Source organism: Lagopus muta, chromosome 2, assembly GCF_023343835.1.
Source record: "Lagopus muta isolate bLagMut1 chromosome 2, bLagMut1 primary, whole genome shotgun sequence".
Taxonomy (NCBI): domain Eukaryota; kingdom Metazoa; phylum Chordata; class Aves; order Galliformes; family Phasianidae; genus Lagopus; species Lagopus muta.
The window spans coordinates 29300338-29321490 of NC_064434.1; the positions used below are offsets into that span (position 1 = coordinate 29300338).

A 21153-nucleotide genomic window follows, 5' to 3' on the forward strand; every position below is an offset into this window, starting at 1 on the left:
GCCTGAAGACTTTCAGTATTTTGATTTGTCAAGGTTTTAACATGAAAAATGAAACTCATCTTTTTGATAGCCCACACAAGGCTCAGTAACCATAGCACTATTCTCCACACTCCACCTCCAACTCAGCAGTATTGAGTGTCTCCTCACTGGGAGCTCCTGGCAAGTGAAGCCAATAGTCCCTCACCCACACTCTTAATAGCTTGGATGGCAGCCTGCAACATAGAAAATGAACTGGAGAAAACATGAATTTGGTGTCCTGAAATATTTTAGGACTGTGATTGAATGTTTATGTCTTATCCAGACTTGTGATACTCCATCCAAGACCGTGCCACCTACCTGCCCATGGAACACTTTCCAGAAACACTCAGAAATGCTTCCAACGGTTTACCACTTGAAGTCTGGTTCTTTTCCTTTAGTACTATAAAATGCATATTTTAGCAAGAAGATCACTTCAGTCATTCTTATGAGTCACAGCCTTTTAGTTTTAACCAGTATCAATATTACATTACTTATATCACACAGTATTTACAGGTGTATTATTCAAGTGAACACTTATTTGACTGTAGTCAGACCATATTTACTTTCATAACATCATTTTTTGAAGCACCTAAATCATGTCTTTCCTGGCAAGAAAAAAAAATAATAATCAAGTTACTTAGTGTTTGAAGGAAGACTACATAAGTTGCAAAATAGGAGGAATTTTTGAATAACATCATGGCTACATGGCTACATATTTACATCATATTTACATCTTTTGCAGTTAAACACTGTTAAAAACCTTAAGGTCCCCTTAAGGTCCTAGCCATTTTTGCAGCCATCACAACAGAAAGCTCTTTTTTTATTTCAGACTTGGCTCTTCAAGTTGGCATGCAGTTCTTCATGGAAGAACTCCAGGGTTTGTCTTGGATTGTAGGTTCGTGTATACAAAAATACTTATTTCAAATGCTAGGGGCTTCTCAGGAGCAACTGGAAATTGTACTAAGTAGGTTCCCTTCATAAGAAGAGCTGGTTAGTGCTATGCTATATGTATTGCTGCCTAGAATGGCAAGGACAGTAGCTGGGACGCTAACGGAATGTGGGAGACATTTGGAAGTGCTGGCTGAAACATCCTCACCATCTTTCTGAGACCTTTACTCCTTGAGCATGAAAGTGCGTGTTATATAATCTTTCATTTCTTTTGGATTAATTTCTTTTTATAGGCTTGCAAGGACTAACAGGAGTGAGAAATAACTTCTTCGTATTTTGCCAGCCTACTACTGATGTCCTGTAACCTAATGGATACTACAAACTTTTGCTTATCATGATGTGCAATATTTCTTCAGTTTCTCTTTCACTTAAATTTTGATATGTTTTCATAGCAATTATTAGAAACATTGTCTTTTTTTAAACTCAAATTTCTTAAAGTTTACAAAGAATTTCATTGTACATGTGACAATGAAGTGTGTGTCTTCTGCAATGGACTCTTTGAGAAATGTATTCAGATATTGTTTAGTATAGGAAATTGTTTTCTTGCACCTGGGAACCTCTGAAGAGGTCAGCAGGAGGTTTTGTGAATGCTCAGGAGCTAGTTTCTATGCAGTCAGACTGGGTAATGATAGTAGTGTAACTGTGCCAGGCTAGAACTCAAGCATGAACTACTCAGCCTTTCTGGAGAGCTGGGTAAATTATTGGGCAGCTAGCCTGAGCTAACCTCTGTGCTGCTTTGGCTGCATTTTGTCAGAACTCAGGCTAGCTAGTTTAAAGCTAAAGTTTATGGGCAAACATATTCTGTGGCCTCTTGTCGTCTTTATGTTTTTAAGCTCAGCAAAGGCCATCTTTGCTACGGTTTACCGCAGTGAATATGCGTTTCTCAAATGCCAAATTTGTTAAAAAAAATAAAAAAAGGCTGATCTTCTTTCAGGAAATCTTTACTGTATTAATACCAATGACAAAAGCTTTATTCATTCTACTAGAGATGGGATGTCACCCTAAAATTGTGTTCATTCATGTTTCTGCATCTCTTTGCAGTTTTTATCTGGGAAAAGCTTCACATAAATCCTTTTCGTATTGCACTGGCAATCAGGAATGGATGTGCTTATTTTAAGTCTCATTCTTCACTAACCCAGTGGAACTGGGGAAATATTTCTATGGCCTTGTGCCTGACAAGGAAAAGAAGTCAGAAGAATGAATTTGTGTGAGCCTGAAAGGTTGGCCATTTCCTGTAACACTTTCAGAATAAGAGAGGTGAAAGAAAAATACAGTGTTTCTGTCTGAGAAACTAAATCATATTGACTGGGGCAATTTCACAGTTAAATGTTCAAGAACTTGGTGTGAACTGTGATGTCTGTCTCCATTACTGAAAACAGGGTAATTGCTTCACTCAGAAGTGAATGCATCCAGTTTTTGATGAGTTGTAATGCCAGAGCTGATGGCTTGTTTATCAAATGTTACAAACTCTGGTTTTCTGTTTTCCTTTTGTGGTGGCTGTTGCCTCTGCTATATAAATGCGGTTACCAAAATGTGGTAACTATATACATGAGGAACAGAGTCTTTGGTGATACTGATGCAAAATATGCAAACAACTTCAACTAAACATAGCTTTACCATGGTTTTGTTATATAAATGTCAGCTTGAAATTAAATGTTATGGAAACATTTCTTTTATCTTTATGGACTCTACCAGCTGCACGGTTACAGTTTTCTCAAGTACAGTTTACATTGATGATGTTGTTTAAATTTATCCCATACATTCAAAATGCAGAGAAGAATTTTTTAAAAGCAAGCTGTTTGCATTTGTGCAGTAATTACCTATGTAATTAACTCCAGTCTTCTCACATGCAAGAGCAGTTTGTGCTGACCCCAGGAGGAGCAGGAGTCAGTGCAGCTGGTAGCAGCGGCTTGGTTTTTCCAGAGAATGAAGAGCTGTTTTATTATGTGTACTGTGAGACTCACATTGTATCACCGTTTTCAATATCATGGACAAATTTCACAGTATGTTATCCAATTAAGCAACTTACTTCATTGGATATTCTGCAAAAAATTGCAAAAATTGGGTTTTAGCCCTTATTTTTCTCCATATGTTTGCTGGGAGACATACTTAGTAATTGTAGTAATAAGAATTTATAAATTTATAAAAGGTATTTTCCTGCCAAACTCCTCTTATCAGGCATGTTGCAAATACATTTTCAATCAGGAGTGCCCCTTACTCTTATAATATTTTATGTCCTTTATGGAGCAAATAGTAAATATTAGGCACTATCTGCAAGCTAAAAGCATTAGGCCTCAGTGTAAGCTGTCTCCAGTCAACAAAACTGATCATGAAGCTACAGAAGCAGACAGCTGGAGATTATTCCAGACACATCACCCTCCTATGAGTCACAAAAACTAGACACCAGCATTCATTAATGCTGGCAGTCTGCTTCGCCTGACATAGGCTGGGTTCAGTAGTCATTGGATTAGAATTGAGAAATTAGAGTCACTTCTCCCTGTATCTTCCTTAGATGCTGCAGAAGAGTCTATTCAGTACCCACATATAATAAGGATTTATAAAGTCATGATTTGAACAGGGCAGATGAACAGGTGATTAACTGCCTCTTACCATATCAAACAGAGGTGGCAGCAGGGTGATTATTAAATAATAGGTTTGTGCAAACAAATGAAAAGATATAGCTTCATACAGCACATACTTAAATCTTGTAAGTCATTTATGGTTTGTGTATGCATGCTAAAAATACACGTGGAACTCCAGAACTGTTATTAGGCAACCTAATAACAGCGGACTCTGTCAAGGTTCACAGCCTGTAGTTCAGAAACCCCTGAAACTGTTGGTTGTGCACCATCTTGCCACCTCTGCTGGGTCTTCCCCAGGCACCCAGAACCAGCTACTGCTGCAGAGGCTGGGTAGGCTTTGGTCTCCACACTGATCTTTCATGTAGTGAATGGCAGAGTGCTTAATTGCAAAGTGTATTTCAAGACAAAGCACACTGGCATAGACTTCTGTTATGTTCATATTTTGGGAGAAATTCTGAAATAATCATTCTGTTTAAAGAAACTTGGAGGTGTTTCATTTAACTGTTTCTTGTGCTAATGTACATTCAACTACCTGAACTCTTCCTGAGACAATAGACTATAATAAAAATGCAAAACTGAAAATGCAGGAGCAAATCAAAATTGTCATTTTACCTTCAGTCTTTCTAAGTCTTTTCTGTCTCAAGACATTCTCTTTTTATTTTTCCCTGCTTTTATGAAACTAATTTCTTCAGAAGCTTTGGTAATACTGTCATTTTGTCAGCAAGGTGGTTAGCAGTGAAACAAGGGTGTAAATGCTTAAGCTGACAGCACAGAAGTGAGATGGCTTGGACTCTTCTTTTTGTCTGTGGAGCAAGATCAGTCAAATAGAGTCTTCCCTCATGTCTTCCCTCTGACGCAAAGGACTGTGACAGCAATTAGGAACAAAACATTAGAAGCATGCAAGGCAGACATCTCAAATAGTGCTGAGAAAGCTTTCTTCGATGCCTACCTTTTACTTCTTATAAACATATTATATGGACCGAAATAGGGACCAAAATTCAGCCTCTTGAAGTGTGGGATGGTCAGTGCCATGCAGAAGCCAAGCTAAGTTATATCATGGTATCAGGATTGTGGCTGAGGTGGCCTTTTGTGTTTCAGTTGCCCAAAGAGGTTGTGGATGCACCCTCCCTGGAAGCATCCAAGGCCAAGCTGGATGGGACTTTAAGCAACCAGGTCTAGAGAGAGGTGTCCCTCTCTATAGCAGGGGGTTGAAACTAGATGGTCTTAAAGTCTCCTCCAAGCCAAACCATTCTATGATTCAAATAGATCCTGTAGGTATTTCATGATTAATTGCAATTCTTCATCTAAACCCAAAAAAAGCTATATAGATGATTCTATTGTATGACATTCTGAACCAGGGCCTCAGCAAGAAGAAAAATAGTTGGGAAAAACATAACAAAGCCTGGTAAAGAGGTGATAAATGCAAATTGCAATTTGATGACTAATGGTCATCTGAATCTGTGCCTGGGCATCAATGACGAGCTTGAATCATGAGATATGTTGAGCTCCTGAGCATGTCTGCCCCTCAGAAGCTCCCCATGTCTTCTGGTTTGGAAAATGCCAGTTAATAATTACAAAATCCTCTATGGCTGGGTAGAAGATATTCAGTTATATAGATATACCATTAATATGCATGTTGTTTTTTGCTTCAGTGCCCCAGGTTTGATGGTTCTTTTCCATTCTCAATCGTTTAAAATAAAACCCTCTGACAAACTAAAAGTAGTGAATGAACAAATAGGTCATGTTCCATATGAAGTAAACCATGTCTATAATCATAATTTAAAAACAGGCTTCAGCTTTGTTCTTGCCTGCATTGCGGGAAAAATAATAGGCAAAATAAAAGCAAAGGGAATCAAGAACAGCGATAGAGAACGAGTGTATAACAGAGAAACCATGGTATTATTCTGAGAGGCCTTGCTATCTGACTAACATAATTCAGTGTTAGTTTTACTGATCTTCAAACAAAACATACAAAGTGAGGTCATGAGAGTAAGTAGGTGACAGCTATTTGAGATTAGCAGTAGGACAACCAAGATGCAGACCAGGACTCCCACCCTGTCATCTGGGTTGTAAAGCCTACTCATTCTTCGTCTAGTAGACCCTTTCATGCAGATCACTAATCTGAAAAACATAATTAAATTGGGTTGTTATACACTGAGGAATAATGTGGTACTCAGTGCTTTTAAAGTGGAAATAGCACCTGGTGTAAAGAAAAAACTTGTTAAATGAGAGCAGTCAGGCACTGTAGCAGGGTGCCCAGAAAGGCTGCGTAGGCTCCTTTCTTGCAGATGCTCACAGCTGGACTGGACACAGCCAGGAACAAATGGATGCAGTTGAACCCACTTTCAGCAAGGAGCTGAACAAGATAACTGCTGAAGATTCCTTCCAACTTGCATGTGCCTGTAATTTTTATGAATTCCCTTGGTGAAAGAAGTGAATGTTACTTTATTGTAGTTAGAGACAAATATGATGCTTTCAAGAGAAAACACCTCTGTTAGTTGTTTACCTCAACAGTCTGAGCTTGATACAGCTATAAGCATACAGCAATACTATTTATTTCATATAGTTCATAGGAAGGTGATCTAAGTGATCTTAATATATTAAAGAGGGTTTTTGTTGCTTTGAAGTGTTGATTGATTGTGTTACTTTTTCATCTCTGTACTCTCATAATGCTGTTACATGATTTTTCAGTTGAATCAGCCTGCTAAGAGTTTGTTCTTTAAATCTGCATAAATAAATGTTCTTAACAGGTCACAAAATATGTGGAAAAAAAATAAGGTTCAGCTAACAGAACTTGTTTGGGTTTTTTAATAAATGAATATATGCTATGTTGTTGGCTGGCCCTGAATCCAGTCTTTCACTTGTCAAGTTTTCTGAGCAATTAGGAGACAGACAGACATGTATCTCCGCTGGAAGGGGAAAAACAGTATTCCTATTGCTAAGAGGGAGGTAGGAGTTAGCTGCTGTGTCTGAGAGCAATTGAGAGCAATTCCTGGCTGGGCAAGTGCTCATTTGGGTTCCATGTATATTTTAAGCCATTGCTAGCCAAGGAAATTGCAGGAAAACCTAGGATCCACTCTTGACTCTCACAAACTTCACTTGATAAAGCATATGAAAGATGTTTAAACATTTTAGACTCCTGTAGACTGAGAATTTGCAAAAGCCCTTTGTTGTCTAGCTGGTACTACTTAATTGTAGAATTGTAGAATCACAGAATGGCTTGGGTTGCAAGACACCTCAAGGATCAGTATTAATGAGAAACTGTATGAATTCTAGGAGGCCAAAATATCATGTATCTCTGTTAACTATTACTAATTTCCAGATACAACACTACTGTGTCTCTTGATGAAGTTATGTGAAAGGACTACACTGAAGGCTGCAAAATGCTGGTGGTGGGAATCATAAAGAGACAGCAGAGGCAGCCCCTTGGCATTTGCCCGGCTTGAAGTTGCTCTCACTTGAGATACACCAGCTGACAGAACCTCCTTGCAGTGAGAGCACTGTTTTTCTCCTTCCAGCAGTGATGCAAACCTACCTGTCTCCTAATTGCTCAGGAAACTTGATAAGTGGATTCAGAGTGAGACAAAATCCTAGTATATGTTTATCTATTAAAGAAAAAATAGTTTTACTTGCTGAACCTTTCTCTTTTTGTATAGTATGTGACCTTCTTCAAAGGGTGTTTGTACCCTCTGCTATTCCATTCTAAATCTGGCAGCACGTTCTGCATTTCTTAGGGGAGACAGGGTCACCTGAGCCAGTGTCCTGATAATGAGATTGCTGGGAGTGAACATCTCCTTTGGTACCACAAGGGATAGGGCTGTTGTGTCCCATCCATTGTGTCTTCCTGTTACATCTCATCTTGACATTCAGCTTACATATAGAAATTCATACTGGGAAATTGCAGGAGAGTCCATTCGGTAGGACTTTCCACGCTGCTAGTGAAGGACAATTCTTTGTATACTGAAGCTGCAGAAAGCTGATTTTAATGTTGTGGTTAATGAAAGGATCTCCAGGGCTTCTTCTCCAAAGCTGAAGCATATGGTCAGTGCCTGGAAGCACATACACACAAGTCATCTCTGATTAATCTGTGTAAGGGTTTGCAGGATCAGCATCTGTGAAAAGACAGGAAACTGATCTGCTGAAGTAAAATACGCGCAAAGTTATTTCTATGCCTGTAATCCCTCTTAAAAATACAAACCTGTTTCACACTAATTTTTGAGCATGATGATTTTGGCAAAGAGAGTAAACCAATGTATGATAAAATGCTGGAAAGTAAAAGCACCTTCATGTGTTGTTTCAAGCAGCAGTTTTAATGCATTTAAGGAGTTCAAAGGGCAACTTTTTCCCCATGTGGAAAATAGGTTAAATGCACTTAGTGTATTTAATGTTCTGCATAAGCATAATAGTGGTTTCAGAACCTTTGCAGCTCAGCATTTAATGAAATAACTCATTATTGGAACAGAAATATTATTGTTGCCAAAGCAGTGTATAAGCATACCGCTGGCACGAGGACATCACTCATGTGAGCAGAGCCGACTTCCTCACAAACACCGCATGACGCACGGGCTGCTGCGGGCACAGAGGTTGCTCAGTCCCACCCTGCTGCGGAGGCACTCCTGGTTTGATGTGGGGACTTGAGAGCGTCTTGTTTGAGGCACTGAAGAAATCAGGTGGCCCTCTTTCCAATTGCGGCGGTTATGAGATAAAAGCCCCTGAAAAATAGGGGAAAATGAGAAATGTGATTGGGCTTTGACTGGAGGTAGTCATAAAGAATAATGCCTCATTTGAGGACTGTGTTACATCTTGCTTTAGGCTGCTGTGAGACTGGGCTGCTTTCAAAGCAGTGTGTGATACAAAGCCACGTGTTGCTTGCTGCACTTACCTACCTGGTACTTGACAAAGGGCATGTCTGTTCAAGCATACAAGGAAACAGGTGAACAACCCCCCAAGTTTGAGACTTCTTGCTGATTTCATATGATGGAAGGAGGAGATATATACGTTAAAACCAGGAAAATACCATCAGCATTTGGTGGTGACACACTAGATCAGGTTGCCCAAGGAGGTTGTGGATGCCCCATCCCTGGAGGCACTCAAGGCCAGGCGGGATGTGGCTCTGGGCAGCCTGGTCTGGTGGTTGGCGACCCTGCATATAGCAGGAGGGTTGAAACTAGATGGTCGTTGTGGTCCTTTTCAACCCAGGCCATTCTATGATCATTAGAACCCTTCAAAATGGAATTCTTTTGCAATCTGAAATGTGTCTGCCGTCAGGCCCTATTCTCTGAGTACTTCTGTCTAACAAGAAAGGGCTCTTCAGATTCCAGAAAGCAGAGGATTTATTTAGATTAAGGGAGACAAGACTAATGGTGTGGTGTAAAGCTGAACGCCCTTGAGCAGAAGTGCAATGATTGATTTTTAGAAGTAAGTTTAATATTAACAAGGCATTCTGTTGATATAATATTCCATGTTCCATTTATATCCTGGCTTACTACTGGAAGAAAACTTCAGGAAATTAGCAGGATTTTCTTTCTAATGGTGATACTGGTGAGTTGGCTGCAAGGTGGGAGTAAATTTAATTAGAGAAAAGTATAGATCTTGGTGTATTGAAGAAATTTTCAAAAATGTTCATTCCTGATGCTGCTATGACATCATTCTGCCCAGTTTAATGAGCCCTTGCATTTGTGGCTCCTTAGACTCCTGTGGTAGCTGTGAGAGATTTTGGGGCTATAAAGTAATCTTCTAAATATTGTTGTTAGACTTATCATTTCTGAAGTTCTGTCACCCATGTATGTTTCTGTTCAGAACTTTTTTTGTATCCTCATTCTTATGAATGGAGTGTTTGAAAATATTATTCTGTATTTCAGTACTTTAAAAAGGTGATAAATTTTTCCTTTCTTAATCAGTCTGTCAAATGAAGGCATCATAAAGCAATCAAATCAACTGGTACTTGTAATTTTAAAACATTTTGTACTGTTTCTCCCACAGCCATTACAGGTTGAGGTTTAGTGAAGCGTGGTAAAATACACATTAGTTACTCTCAGAAAATCTAATGTTTCTTCCTAAAATACTTTTCCCTTAAAAAAAAAAAAAAAAAAAAGTTTGATTTATTCTTATTCAGTTTTGTGGTAACGTATGGGACTTAATAGCACTTACTGACAGCAAATAAATTAGAATCCCCATACAAAACTAAATATCCTGTAGACTTGCTGTCTGTATAATAAAAGTGAAGGTTGCAGCCAGAATAATTGTGTTGTTTTGCAGTCTAGAAAGCTATTATTGGAGAATTTGTTGGTACTCCTTTGTTCATTGTGGGTATTACTTTTTTCATGTCTGGAATAACAAAAGTTGTAGAGGTATCCAATGGTTGCTAAGAGGCAATCTTCTCGTGGGATATGACAGAGATTCTTTTAGTCATGTATTGCAGTGATATTTTTCCATGACAGTATTAAAGTGGTCATTTTTCCTGAAGAACTCCTTTAATTCTCAATATTATTGACTGTACTGCACTGGAAATTAAATTTAAAACCAGAGTAAAATTCACAGTGCATAATATGTTACTGAAGAAGAGTAGGAAAAATGAAGTGATTGGTTTCTGTTCGAGAGTTCTTCAATAGGATACAATATTTTAGGTGAAAGTGTACTATGGATCTACGGGCTTTGCCTACAGTTTTAGCATACCATAGTCGCGATGGGCTAATTTTTATAATCTCAAGTCTTGCACTTAGTTAAATTGCAAGCACTGTATTAAAACATATCAAGAAGACAACTGAATTTGCATGGTTACATTTTCAGTAGACTTTTCCTGCTTGTCTTTACTTTTATTTAAGATGTAAAACAATAATGTTGTATTCTCATCAATCATAGTATCAGAACTCATATTTTAATGTGTTCATTTGGTAGCATTTGAGTGAGGGCTTAAGCATTGCAATGACTTTTTGACTCGGTCGATTGACGTACAGAAGTATCTTGTCTGCAGTAAAAGATGCATAGCAAGACCAGAGAATAATTTCATCCAGATACACGCTAAATCTCATAACATATTGGTTTGGAAAGCGTTGACCAAACCAAAGGTGTCTGATGGCAGCCCTCACAATTTAATGATGTAGACAGTCAGGAGCTATCAGGGATAACAGTGCCATTCCCTGGCACACTGTGATTTATTAGGGGTCTAGTTGAGTCACACTGAGAGGGATTAACTCCGGGGGCTACATTAGATGAGCACTTTTTTCCAACACAGTGTGGTTTCTACTCAGTGTTAGCTGCCAAAGTCATGGCAGTGCTGGCCACTGATGGGCGATTAGATAATGAAGGTGAGTGGTGGCTGGCCCCATTACAATCAATCATGTCTTAGTTTCTGTGGAGCCAGAACCACACTTCCAGCACTGAACAAAAGCAAGGCTCTTACTTGTTGCATACAAAATACAGCACAGTGTTGAAGCTCATCTTGTCTGTTGATTTTTCTCTCTTCAAAAATATAATCTTATGGTAGTGATAGTGTTTCTATATTAAATTCTGAGGACCTACAAAGCTGATTTTAAAATTGACTACAACGGTGATGAGTAGCACATATTTCTTACAATTTCTTATATTAAGGTTTTTTGAGGGGAGTAGCAGGAGACAAGAGTCTGTCTGTTTATTAACAGTCTGTTAATAAACATTTTTATAGAAAAAGATTATTTGAGTATTTCCCCTTACATTAGGTTATGGACAAAGTCAGAATAAATAGACAGCAATGGAAAAATTGGTTTTATAGAGTGGATTACATAGTGAATTTCAATTTTCAAGCTTCCTACTGTAATTTTATTAATTTTCTAATTGCATTCTGATAAGCCTTTTTTTTTTTTTTTTTTTGTAAAAAAAAATTACAACTAAAAAATCTGAAAACAGCAACCAATGGAAAGTGATAAATGTGTTACATGTCCTATTATTATTTTGATTTATTTTTCTTGGAAAATACGTGAAACAAATGTTGCTAGGTGAGCTGCTACTACCAGACTTGTCGTTGGACATTAAGGCTATTTGGTGCAAAATAAAACCAAAAATATTACAGAGTAGTCTAAATACAGATTTTGTTCACCAAACTAAACTTTGCACCAAATGAGTTTGAAAATTTTGGCCTACAAAGGGATCTACTCTATGAGTGGGATAGGAAAGTTTTGTTATTTTCTATAGAACTGAGGCATTTGTATGTGGAAACAAATTCTGGGATGTAAATCAATACTGCTTCCTTGGGCTTTAAAGGAGTTAAACTCTGGAAGAAGAGCATGTAAGTTCCAGAAAAGTTTGCTAGATGTAAAATGATACAACTGTTTCAAGTGAAGCCATGTGGTTTTATTCAAATTATTTTTCTTTATTCTCAAAAACGTATCCTGCAGAAGCCAATAAAAAGATTTGCTTTTTAGAAATTATCTATGTCATAAGTATCTCTGAGGTTTAAGCTCTTCAAACTCTTTGTTTTGTTTTAATCAGCATGCTTGCTTGAGGAGGAATGATTCCTACCTTATTGATCCCTGGAAAAGCATACCTTGATGTTTTGCTTTTCGTATGTGATGAAATAGATTATCCAGTGTGTATTTAGTGACACTTTGATTGGTGTCTTGTAGGAATTTGAGGTTTTCATTTGCTTTTAATTACATCACCTGTTATAGCCTTTTGAGTGTTTTGTTATTATAGGGCAAATGCAATCATTTAGAAGATACAGTTCATTTTTTTTTCCATAAAATATGACAGAAAAAGATCAACTTAGGTGAATACCACTTTTTGTCACTGCAAATTTAAACTCCTTCATCTCTGATTAACTATTCTGATGGTTAATTTTTAGAATCAGTAAACACTGCAGAAAGGAAAGAAAAATAAAGCAGTGTTTAAACAATATTTATTCATCAGATACTGACAAAACTCATCTTTCCAAAGCAGTTGATGAAGTGCAGGTTCAGTTTCTCAAAAAGTTAAAATTTAGCTTAAATTGTATTTCTGGAAAAGACAACAGTCAGAAGAGAGAAAATATGAAAAGATGACTTTGCTACAACCACATTTTTTAGTCTCAAAAATTGTTTTTAAAATGTTCTACCAAATTTATTTTCAAATTTTAAGACTATGAAGTCTTCATACTCCACCTCTCCGTAGAGAGGATTGCTATGTTAGCTCCAGCACAATGTCAAGTCCTTACATTTTCCCACTCTTCCACTTGAAGAAAACGCTGAAGTGCAAGTCATTTTAAAGAAAGCTTACGAGAGAAATTTATGAGATCTCTTCTATAGGAGAGCACTTATTCTCCATGTGGCTTTTGTCAAACATTTTTAACAAATTGTAATAACCTTTGTCATATCTCATTTTCTTGCATAAACAAGTCACATTGAAACTATAAATGATGGAAAATCTAATCCACATGGCTAGCACTATCAAAACTGTTAAACTGTATTCTTTTCCACCATGTCAGCAGTGCATTATCTGTTTTATAGAAATGTTGAAAAGATTACTTTTTAAGGGAGATACCACAGGACCTGCATAAATATCTTCCTCAAGCCTGCACTAGCTGATGTTTTCACTTTCAGTTCTTCCTGAAAAAAAATGCTCCACTGTTTTTGGTATCCCACTGGAGAGGTCAATTCCATCCACTCCCAAACCTGACTGCTCAGACATACCAGGAAGGACACTGAGGCTCATGGCATCTGTCAGATTTCAGTCTACCTTCATGTCTTGAGCATGCACAGCTCTCAGTCTAACAGCATGTGGGTTTTCACCTCTTTGGGAGTTCAGTATATTATTTCTGTGTGTATAGATGTAACAAGAGGTGATTGTCCCCATCTACTCAGCTCTTGTGAGGTCCCATCTGCAGTACTGCGTCCAGGCCTGGGGCCCCAAGAACAGGAAGGATGTGGAGCTCTTGGAGCGGGTCCAGAGGAGGGCCACTAAGATGATCAGAGGGCTGGAACACCTCTCCTATGAGGAAAGGCTGAGGGAACTGGGCTTGTTTAGCTTGGAGAAGAGAAGGGTCCAGGGAGACCTCATTGTGGCCTTCCAGTGCTTGAAGGGGGCATATAAACAGGAAGGGTAATGGATTATGGTAATAGGACAAGGTGGAATGGTTTTAAACTAAGGCAGGAGACGCTTAGGTTAGATATTAGGAAGAAATTTTTCACACAGTGGATGGTGACGCACTGGATCAGGTTGTCCAAGGGAGTTGTGGATGCCCCATCCCTGGAGGCATTCAAGGACAGGCTGGATGTGGCTCTGGCAGCCTGGTCTGCTGGTTGGCGACCCTGCACATAGCAGGGGGTTGAAACTAGATTGACATTGTGGGTCCTCAATCCAGGCCATTCTGTGATTCTATGAAAAGTTAGAGCTACTTTGATCACAGGCAAGGTTAGAAAAATCTTTCAAGAATTATTTATCTTCCATACAAAATCCAAGACAATGGCACTGCTAGTGATTTACAAACAAGTCTTGGTAATAATCCTGAGTACCTTTGCTCTTATGGGTGTTAAATTAGACCACAAGTAATACTGGAACATAACTTGGTGGTCTAATTGTTTAATTATGTCACTTTAACAGTGATACACTTTTATTATTTACAGAAGAGGTCATAAAACTGTTTTCAGATGTTTAACTTTCAATTATTCTAATTCTAGCAGTAAATAATATAGCAAAAAACTTTCAGAGATCTTCTCTGAGTGTATTTTTTATGCTTACAATGTTCCTTGAGTAAGGTTTTAGTAATTTGTTTTTAGGCTGAACATCCTCTACCATATGAACATCTCTTAAATCACAAACTGGAGTAAAACTCTGTTGAAAATTAAATAAATGGAGAATTGGTAGTTCCTAATTAACCAGTAAGAAAAGTTTATGAGAGAGAGATTGAATAAATATCAAAGCTTCTGAGTTATATTATCTTTTGTAAATTGGCTTTTCTCCAATTAGTGTATGCTTTCAGAAGCTGGAGAAGAAGATGAAAGGATCTGCTTTTGATAAAATTCATGACTATGGCAGTGCTTGAATAATTTTATGGGAACTTGCTGCCTAAGGCATATGTTTTACTGTCTGATACTAAATGCATAAGGAAAGACCATCTGTTTTTTTCAGCTTGAACAAATATATGATCCAGATTGAACCTCTAGAGGCTGAATATAATCACTTTGTGTTTTATTTTGCACTGCTCCATACCTACAGCAGCATTCTCTTGTATTGCACGTACCAAGGCACACAGTTCAAATGTTGTCATTCAAAAATTATTTTTCTTCGGTTGAAGGGATGTGGGATGCCTATGCAGGGCTTGATACAAACCTCTGCCCTTCATTCATCTCTGGAAAAACAGTTTCTGATACACTTTGACCACCAGGCCTTCAGACCTTCTGGTTTTGTTTTTACTGGACAGATCCTTGTTGAGGTCTTGCCAGGTAAAAAGTATTGCTGTGTTCTCCATGTCTTCAGCTCTTGCTATGGAAAATTGAGAAGCTTTCCTTCCATGGGTTGAATAAACAGACTAAATTAGAAAGCTTGAAAGTGGTTCCCAACTGTTGCTTTACTTTGAAGGAAGGAAAGCAGATCAGCAGTAAATATACTACAGAAAATATTCCAGAACACTTGATTTTTTCCTCTTTTTGCTAGTGTTGTGTTTTACAGCACCTGAAAGACTACTTTTAGTTTGGCAAAACTAACAGGACTGGGTTTCTCTCCTCCCCCCAAAGTGCTTACAGTCTCATTATAGACATAAAATGCTGAATTGAAGGGAAAAAAGGAAAAAAGTGTTCAGCGTTGAAGGAAGGAATGAAGGATAAAGGGGCAAGATTTGAGTGAGATTTGAGTGGGTAAATGCAGACATTTTTCTTTTGTTCTTTAATATTAATAACACTGGATCATTTCTTGTAGAGCTTCTGAGGAAAAAAAATGATTACAAAAGGTTATGAGGAAAAATATCTTTCCAAGACCATTCTTACATATTACTCAGGGGATTGTTTCTGCTTTTCGTGGATAATCGGCAGACCTGCATCTACCAGGTGCTAATCTAAACTGTGCACCTGTCTTTCCTGAGTATTTAGTTTTGTTTTGATTAGTACACTGCTTAACTGTTCTGTTTCCCTCTCTTGACTCGCTTTTCTGCCGTGTCATGAATAATTTACATTTTGCCGACACTGATCTTCTAAACCACAGTGCTGAGGAACTGTGGCAGTTCATCACACGTGCTGGGTTTGTGGAGCATGGTTTTGTGACTGCAGGACTGCACTGGGACTTGAAAGGTTCAGGTCCACCCCACAGTTCTACTAAGGAATTCTACACAGCCTCAGGAGAGTCCCCTTACCTTTTCTGTGCTGTGGTCTCCAGCTGTGATATGGAAACAACAAACTTTCTTCTTTTCCTACAGCGTCTGTTTTCCATAATTTTGCTACATGAGATTTCTTCCAAGTGAAAACTTGTATTATGTACTTGGACAAGACCCAGTGCAACAGGGCCTCAGATTTAGTTCATATTACTGGAATACAGCTAAACAAGAGCAATTTTTAATACATAAGAGCAAAGAATACAAGAAAATAAAATTTTAACTGATTCAGAACTGAAGAAAGCCAGTGAAAGGAAATGACAGTATTTTACTGTAAATTCTTAGTCACTTCTTAATTTTATTTTGCCCTCCATGCAGGCTTTAACTAGGAGAAACCACATTTATGACTGTGCCAGTAGGATGTAATTATAGGGTGCTTGTATGTGAAGACTGCAGTAGCTAAAACTACCAGCAGTGTTCTGGGAGATTTTCCTTTAAAAAAAAAGTGGGGGAAAGGGAAGCAAAGTTGCTCAGGAGTTGAATTTTTACCACTTGGACCAGTCTTTTATGAAATCTTTAAGCAAAATCTGCTGATCTCTTTATTTAGACTGGAAGATAGATTTGTCAATGGTATGTGACCATTATTACCCTCCTGCATATCTTGATACCACTGTTTTATTTACGGCTTTTGATAGAGCTTATCCATAAGATCCTATCAGGTTTGATTTTCAGAGTCAAACTTCATCCCAGCAGTTATGTGATGTGCTGCTAGATATGCCACCAATGTATTATTGCACTGCACATCAGATTTTCTAATAGAAATTCCAAAGAAAAATACTTAACTATATTGTCTGTTGTACTGGATGTATTACAGCACTCCTGCCATATTGGAAGGTCAGTCTGTTATAAGGGGAAGAAAAATTTTAGCTCCTGAAGAACATGTGGGCAGATGCAATAATAATGATATTTGTAGCCAGTAATTTGAATGAAAGAATAATTTAGGTTTGAATGGGCCTTTCAGGCAGTATGGTCCATGCTCCTTCTCACAGCAGGTAATTTCCAAGTCAGAGAAAGGCTTTTTCCAACTCCATTCTGAAAATCTCCAGGGGCACAAATTGCTGAGCAACTTTTTCAATGCTGCACCTTCTCATTGTGATTTTTTTTTCCTTATAACTAATCACAGTTTTTCTTCATGCAAATGATGTTCTCTCTGCATTCCCTGTAACCAGAAATAAATAGTTGAGGCTGAGAACTGCTGTTGTCCCTTCCTTCTTCAGGTTGAGCAAACCCAGCTCCACTCAGCCTGTGTGTCTCCTGTGTGTCTTGTCTTGATGTGTGCCATCATGCTGCTGAGTGAGCTTGGCACTAGAAACACCCCACATGCCCCAGTGCTTTTTTGAAAGCTGCTGTGTCTTTGGAGTGATTGTGTGGATCAATGGAAACTCATCCCATTGAAGAGTATATGCCCCATCTGTATCAATCAGTAATTTTTGTGCTTTGTACCTCAAAGAGATTTCATCCCTTTTGTATCAGGAAGGAGCCATTCTCTCTTTCTTGCAGGGATCTACCTGCATTAATATTGGGTTAGAGTAAGAGTCTAGCAAGAATCCCAGAAATTCAGATGGAAGTCAAAGGCCTGCTATTTTTGATTGATTGATTACTGAGCATAACTGACAACTAGCAGTTATCCAACTCTACAAAAATTGCAGTTACTTGCAGTTACTTGCAAAAAAACAGTACAAGTGCTAGAACTTGCAATGTACAATATATGCCACTGCGCACAACAGATGATGAATCAGTGAATGTGCTGCTTAGTCAGTCCATGGTAATGGGGGTGAAGTGAAATTCTCTTCTGATCCATTCCATAGACAACATTTTTTCACCACCACAGTGGCATTATTTGCAAAGCAGCCCTATAGGAAAAGGTACTATCACCCACGGTATATGCCTCAGGGTAATACCAATTCTTCAGTGTTCAGTCCGTGAACACTGTATGCTATATGTATGCCCTCTGCTGTGTGGAACAGGCATGGGATTCAGAAGAAATTGTGCAGTGATACTGAGTATTTGCACTTTCCTTGCCTAGAGATTTGGCAGTATGTTGGTACTTTGTTTCATCTGCATATGTTTGTCAGTACCATGAAACGTGCAAGCTCATGTAAGCTGAAAATTGCAGTCATGTTTTCTCGGTTGTGACTGCATGACTTGTGTAAGACCCTCTTGATTCACTCCTACATTTTAACTCCCTCCATTGATACTGAGTTTGTTCCTAGAATGGAGCCTAGTCCTTTAGGGCAGTGGTACCACAGCCCAGCTGCCTTTGAGCTTCTGCTTATTAAGGTTTCTTGCTCAGGAGGAAGTTGATTAATATGGGAAAAGTCATAACAGTTAGATGCAATATGTACATTAGGGCTCTGATAACCTCATACAGCCCACATCTGTGGTCTACAGTGGGAGAAACGATCCTTTGGACTGGGTAAAGGTCTCTCCTGTTGGCAATTTATCTTTTGAGCCACTAAGAGTGGCTGTACTGGATAAATGTACGGGACTGACATGTCAAAAGTAGCATCTGTGTATGTTGGGCCATCTCACCAAGATCTTCATACATATGGGGTTTTTTTCCATTAATTCGTCAGGGCTGCAAAGAGGTCTGTAGAATTATGAGGAGGCTATTTGAACGTCTTTAGTTGACCAAGTAATAATTGAATTCGTTTCTGTTAATGAGAACTGTTAATTCATTGTCTTCTATTAACGTTGGTGGAGAAGAATATAGATACTGGATCAGGGTTCTAAAAAATATTAATTGCTAATATTCTTTCTTTTTCAGTTTTCTGCTTGTGTTTGGTTGCTTGATTTTGTCCGTGTTTTCCACTATTCCTGAACACACAAAACTTGCCTCTGGCTGTCTCTTCATTTTGGTAAGTGAAACTTCTAAATACAAGACATCTTTACAAATGCGATTATATACGCTCACATTCTCTCCTTCACCGTGGAATTCCTGAATGCTTTAAGAAACCATACTTTTCATCAGAATTATGACATACTAATATAGAAGATTCCACCATCTTTTTCTTTAAAAACCAAGTCAGTGGTTTGCAGAGTATGTAAGTGTTGTATTACATTTCTTTACTTGAGCACTGCTGTGTTTTATTACCGATACTTTATCTACTGCAGTTTGGTATTGACTGAAAAGGAACAACCTTTCATACTTCATAAGGTCTGTACTTATTAAAAGGCACTTAAAATAGGAAATTGTTTTATCTTAGATACCAATTTCCGGTAGCTGTTGGTAGATACTGATATTTTAGTGGCAGTTACAACAGTAGGATGTGGTACCTTCATTATTTTTTCATATTACATGATTTTGCATTCTAATTCTCTCTTTTTCCCTGAGCTACATGGCTTGAATCCCTAAAACCGCTTAGCATTTTTCGTGTATTGTATAGATGCTTTATTAATCTGCTTCTTGATGGGCTGTTTAGTTTTGCAAGTGATGGCCTGAGGATAAGTGATAGTGCTCATTAAAATATCATTGTGTTCCTGGAGTTACTATGGTTATTTCAGTTCCATGCATGCAAAAGGCTGTGGCTTGTTAGTTAATGCCTGAGGTGAAGTAACTGTTGACAAATGCCAGCATATCAATTGTCATCACTGTATGTATCTGAAAGCACTGGTCTTTAGAACAGCTTCCCAATTAATTATAACATAAGCAGTCTGATAAACATAATTGCAGTGTGTGCTATGCCTCCAGAGCACAATGTACTACCATATCAGTATATCTGAATGAAATGACTGTAGTTAGCTAGGTGCAGAAGTGTGGCGTTCTGCTCCATCTGATCATACTGCTTCCTAGCAGGGCTCAATCAGGGAGAACCATGCTTAATGTGGCATTCTACTTCCCAGCCACATTATCCCTGTTTCTGGATAAAATGTCAGGTGGAATTAAACCAGCTGAAAGTGATGGGATTTAATTCTTTACTAATATCTACTTCCATTTCTTGCACAGTTGAGCAACACTTTGCAAATGGAAGTTTGTTTGAATGCTCTGTAACAGTGTTATTGCAATTATTACACCAATTGCAAAGATTTTCTGGTACATAAAACAGGAAAAATTGTTTTGTGTGAAAACACCCAATTTCTGATAGAAAGTAATTTTATGACAGGTAATTTGTTTCCCTCTGTACTTATGCAAATTGCTTGCAGAAAAGCCATTTGTTCTGACATAAAATATGCATTTCCCATGAGTCACATATTTGTTGGTTGTGCTGGTATGCTTACTGCCAGTTCCTCAGCTGGCTGATATGCATATTCCCTGTGGTTTGCTGTGGTTTTTTGTAGATTGCATGGGAGTTTGACCATGGAAGAGTTCTTTGAAGCTCTGGGTTTGCTCCCATGGACAGGTTGAGGAATTTGAGCTCCATTAGCCCATATCCCAGTCCTTGCAGAGTCCTTGTGGCAGTGCCCATCAACAGAGATAGGCTGCTCGGGACTTGAGAAAGGAAACTCTGTGAGGCTTCCTGCTTCCATGGTCTCAAAGATGGGCTTTGCTCATCTCAGCAATTCTGACTTAATGTTTTCTGCCATCCTTCCGACACAGAAATGACTGTAAGGAGGAAGAGCATGGATAGTTAATACTTGAAGCATCAAAGCTTTAGTAGCTTGGTCCAGCTTTCTGTGCTGTAGCCTCATGTGTTCAACAAACCCTTGGCAGGAATAAATCTAGTGATGACAAATTTTATGGCTCCTGCTGTGGGTCTCTAATGGAGAAAAATATAAACACAGCAAAGTATGAAATTCCAGAAGCAGGCTAAAACTGACTGGTTTATTCCAGTTTATTGGTATGTGATTTGCTCCTTCTCGGCATACTGAATCATTAACTGATATTAGTAATGCTATCAAAGCAAGTTATTGCAAACACAAAATAAGAAAATAATGCAATTCTGCCTTAACTCAGGAAGAATTACTTTGGCTGTGCCAACAAATAATTAGTCACTAGAGTTTCCACAACCTTTTACTTACAGTGATTCACACAATTCATACAAGTGTGTCGTTTAGTACAGACAGTTGTATTAACTGTCAGAGATCTGTTTTAATACCATTTTGCTTCGTGCTCGAGATGGAAGATGGGTGTTTATTTTCTAATGAAGTACAGTACAACAATCTGTAAAGCTGCCTGCTGGGTTTCTGTGAACTGTTTGCTTCACAGATTTATTCCAGATGGTACCCCCTAGAGCCATGTTAATTGGCTAAAAGTTAATGTAATGTTTCTTCAACTTAATACCTGAGCTGCTGCCTGCACCAGCTCCTGTGACTTTTGACATATTGCAGCTATTAGCAATTACATGGGAAGGT

General features: G+C 38.3%; 1 protein-coding gene across 3 annotated transcripts in view; it reads left to right on the top strand.

Moving 5' to 3' along the window:
- KCNQ5 (potassium voltage-gated channel subfamily Q member 5) overlaps positions 1-21153 on the top strand; it is a 259328-nt gene that overhangs the window by 157236 nt on the left and 80939 nt on the right. For all 3 annotated transcript variants that reach the window (XM_048938247.1, XM_048938248.1, XM_048938249.1), the window contains exon 2: positions 18629-18719. In XM_048938247.1, the coding sequence (XP_048794204.1) occupies positions 18629-18719 (91 nt within the window). The remainder of the gene's footprint in view (positions 1-18628; positions 18720-21153) is intronic.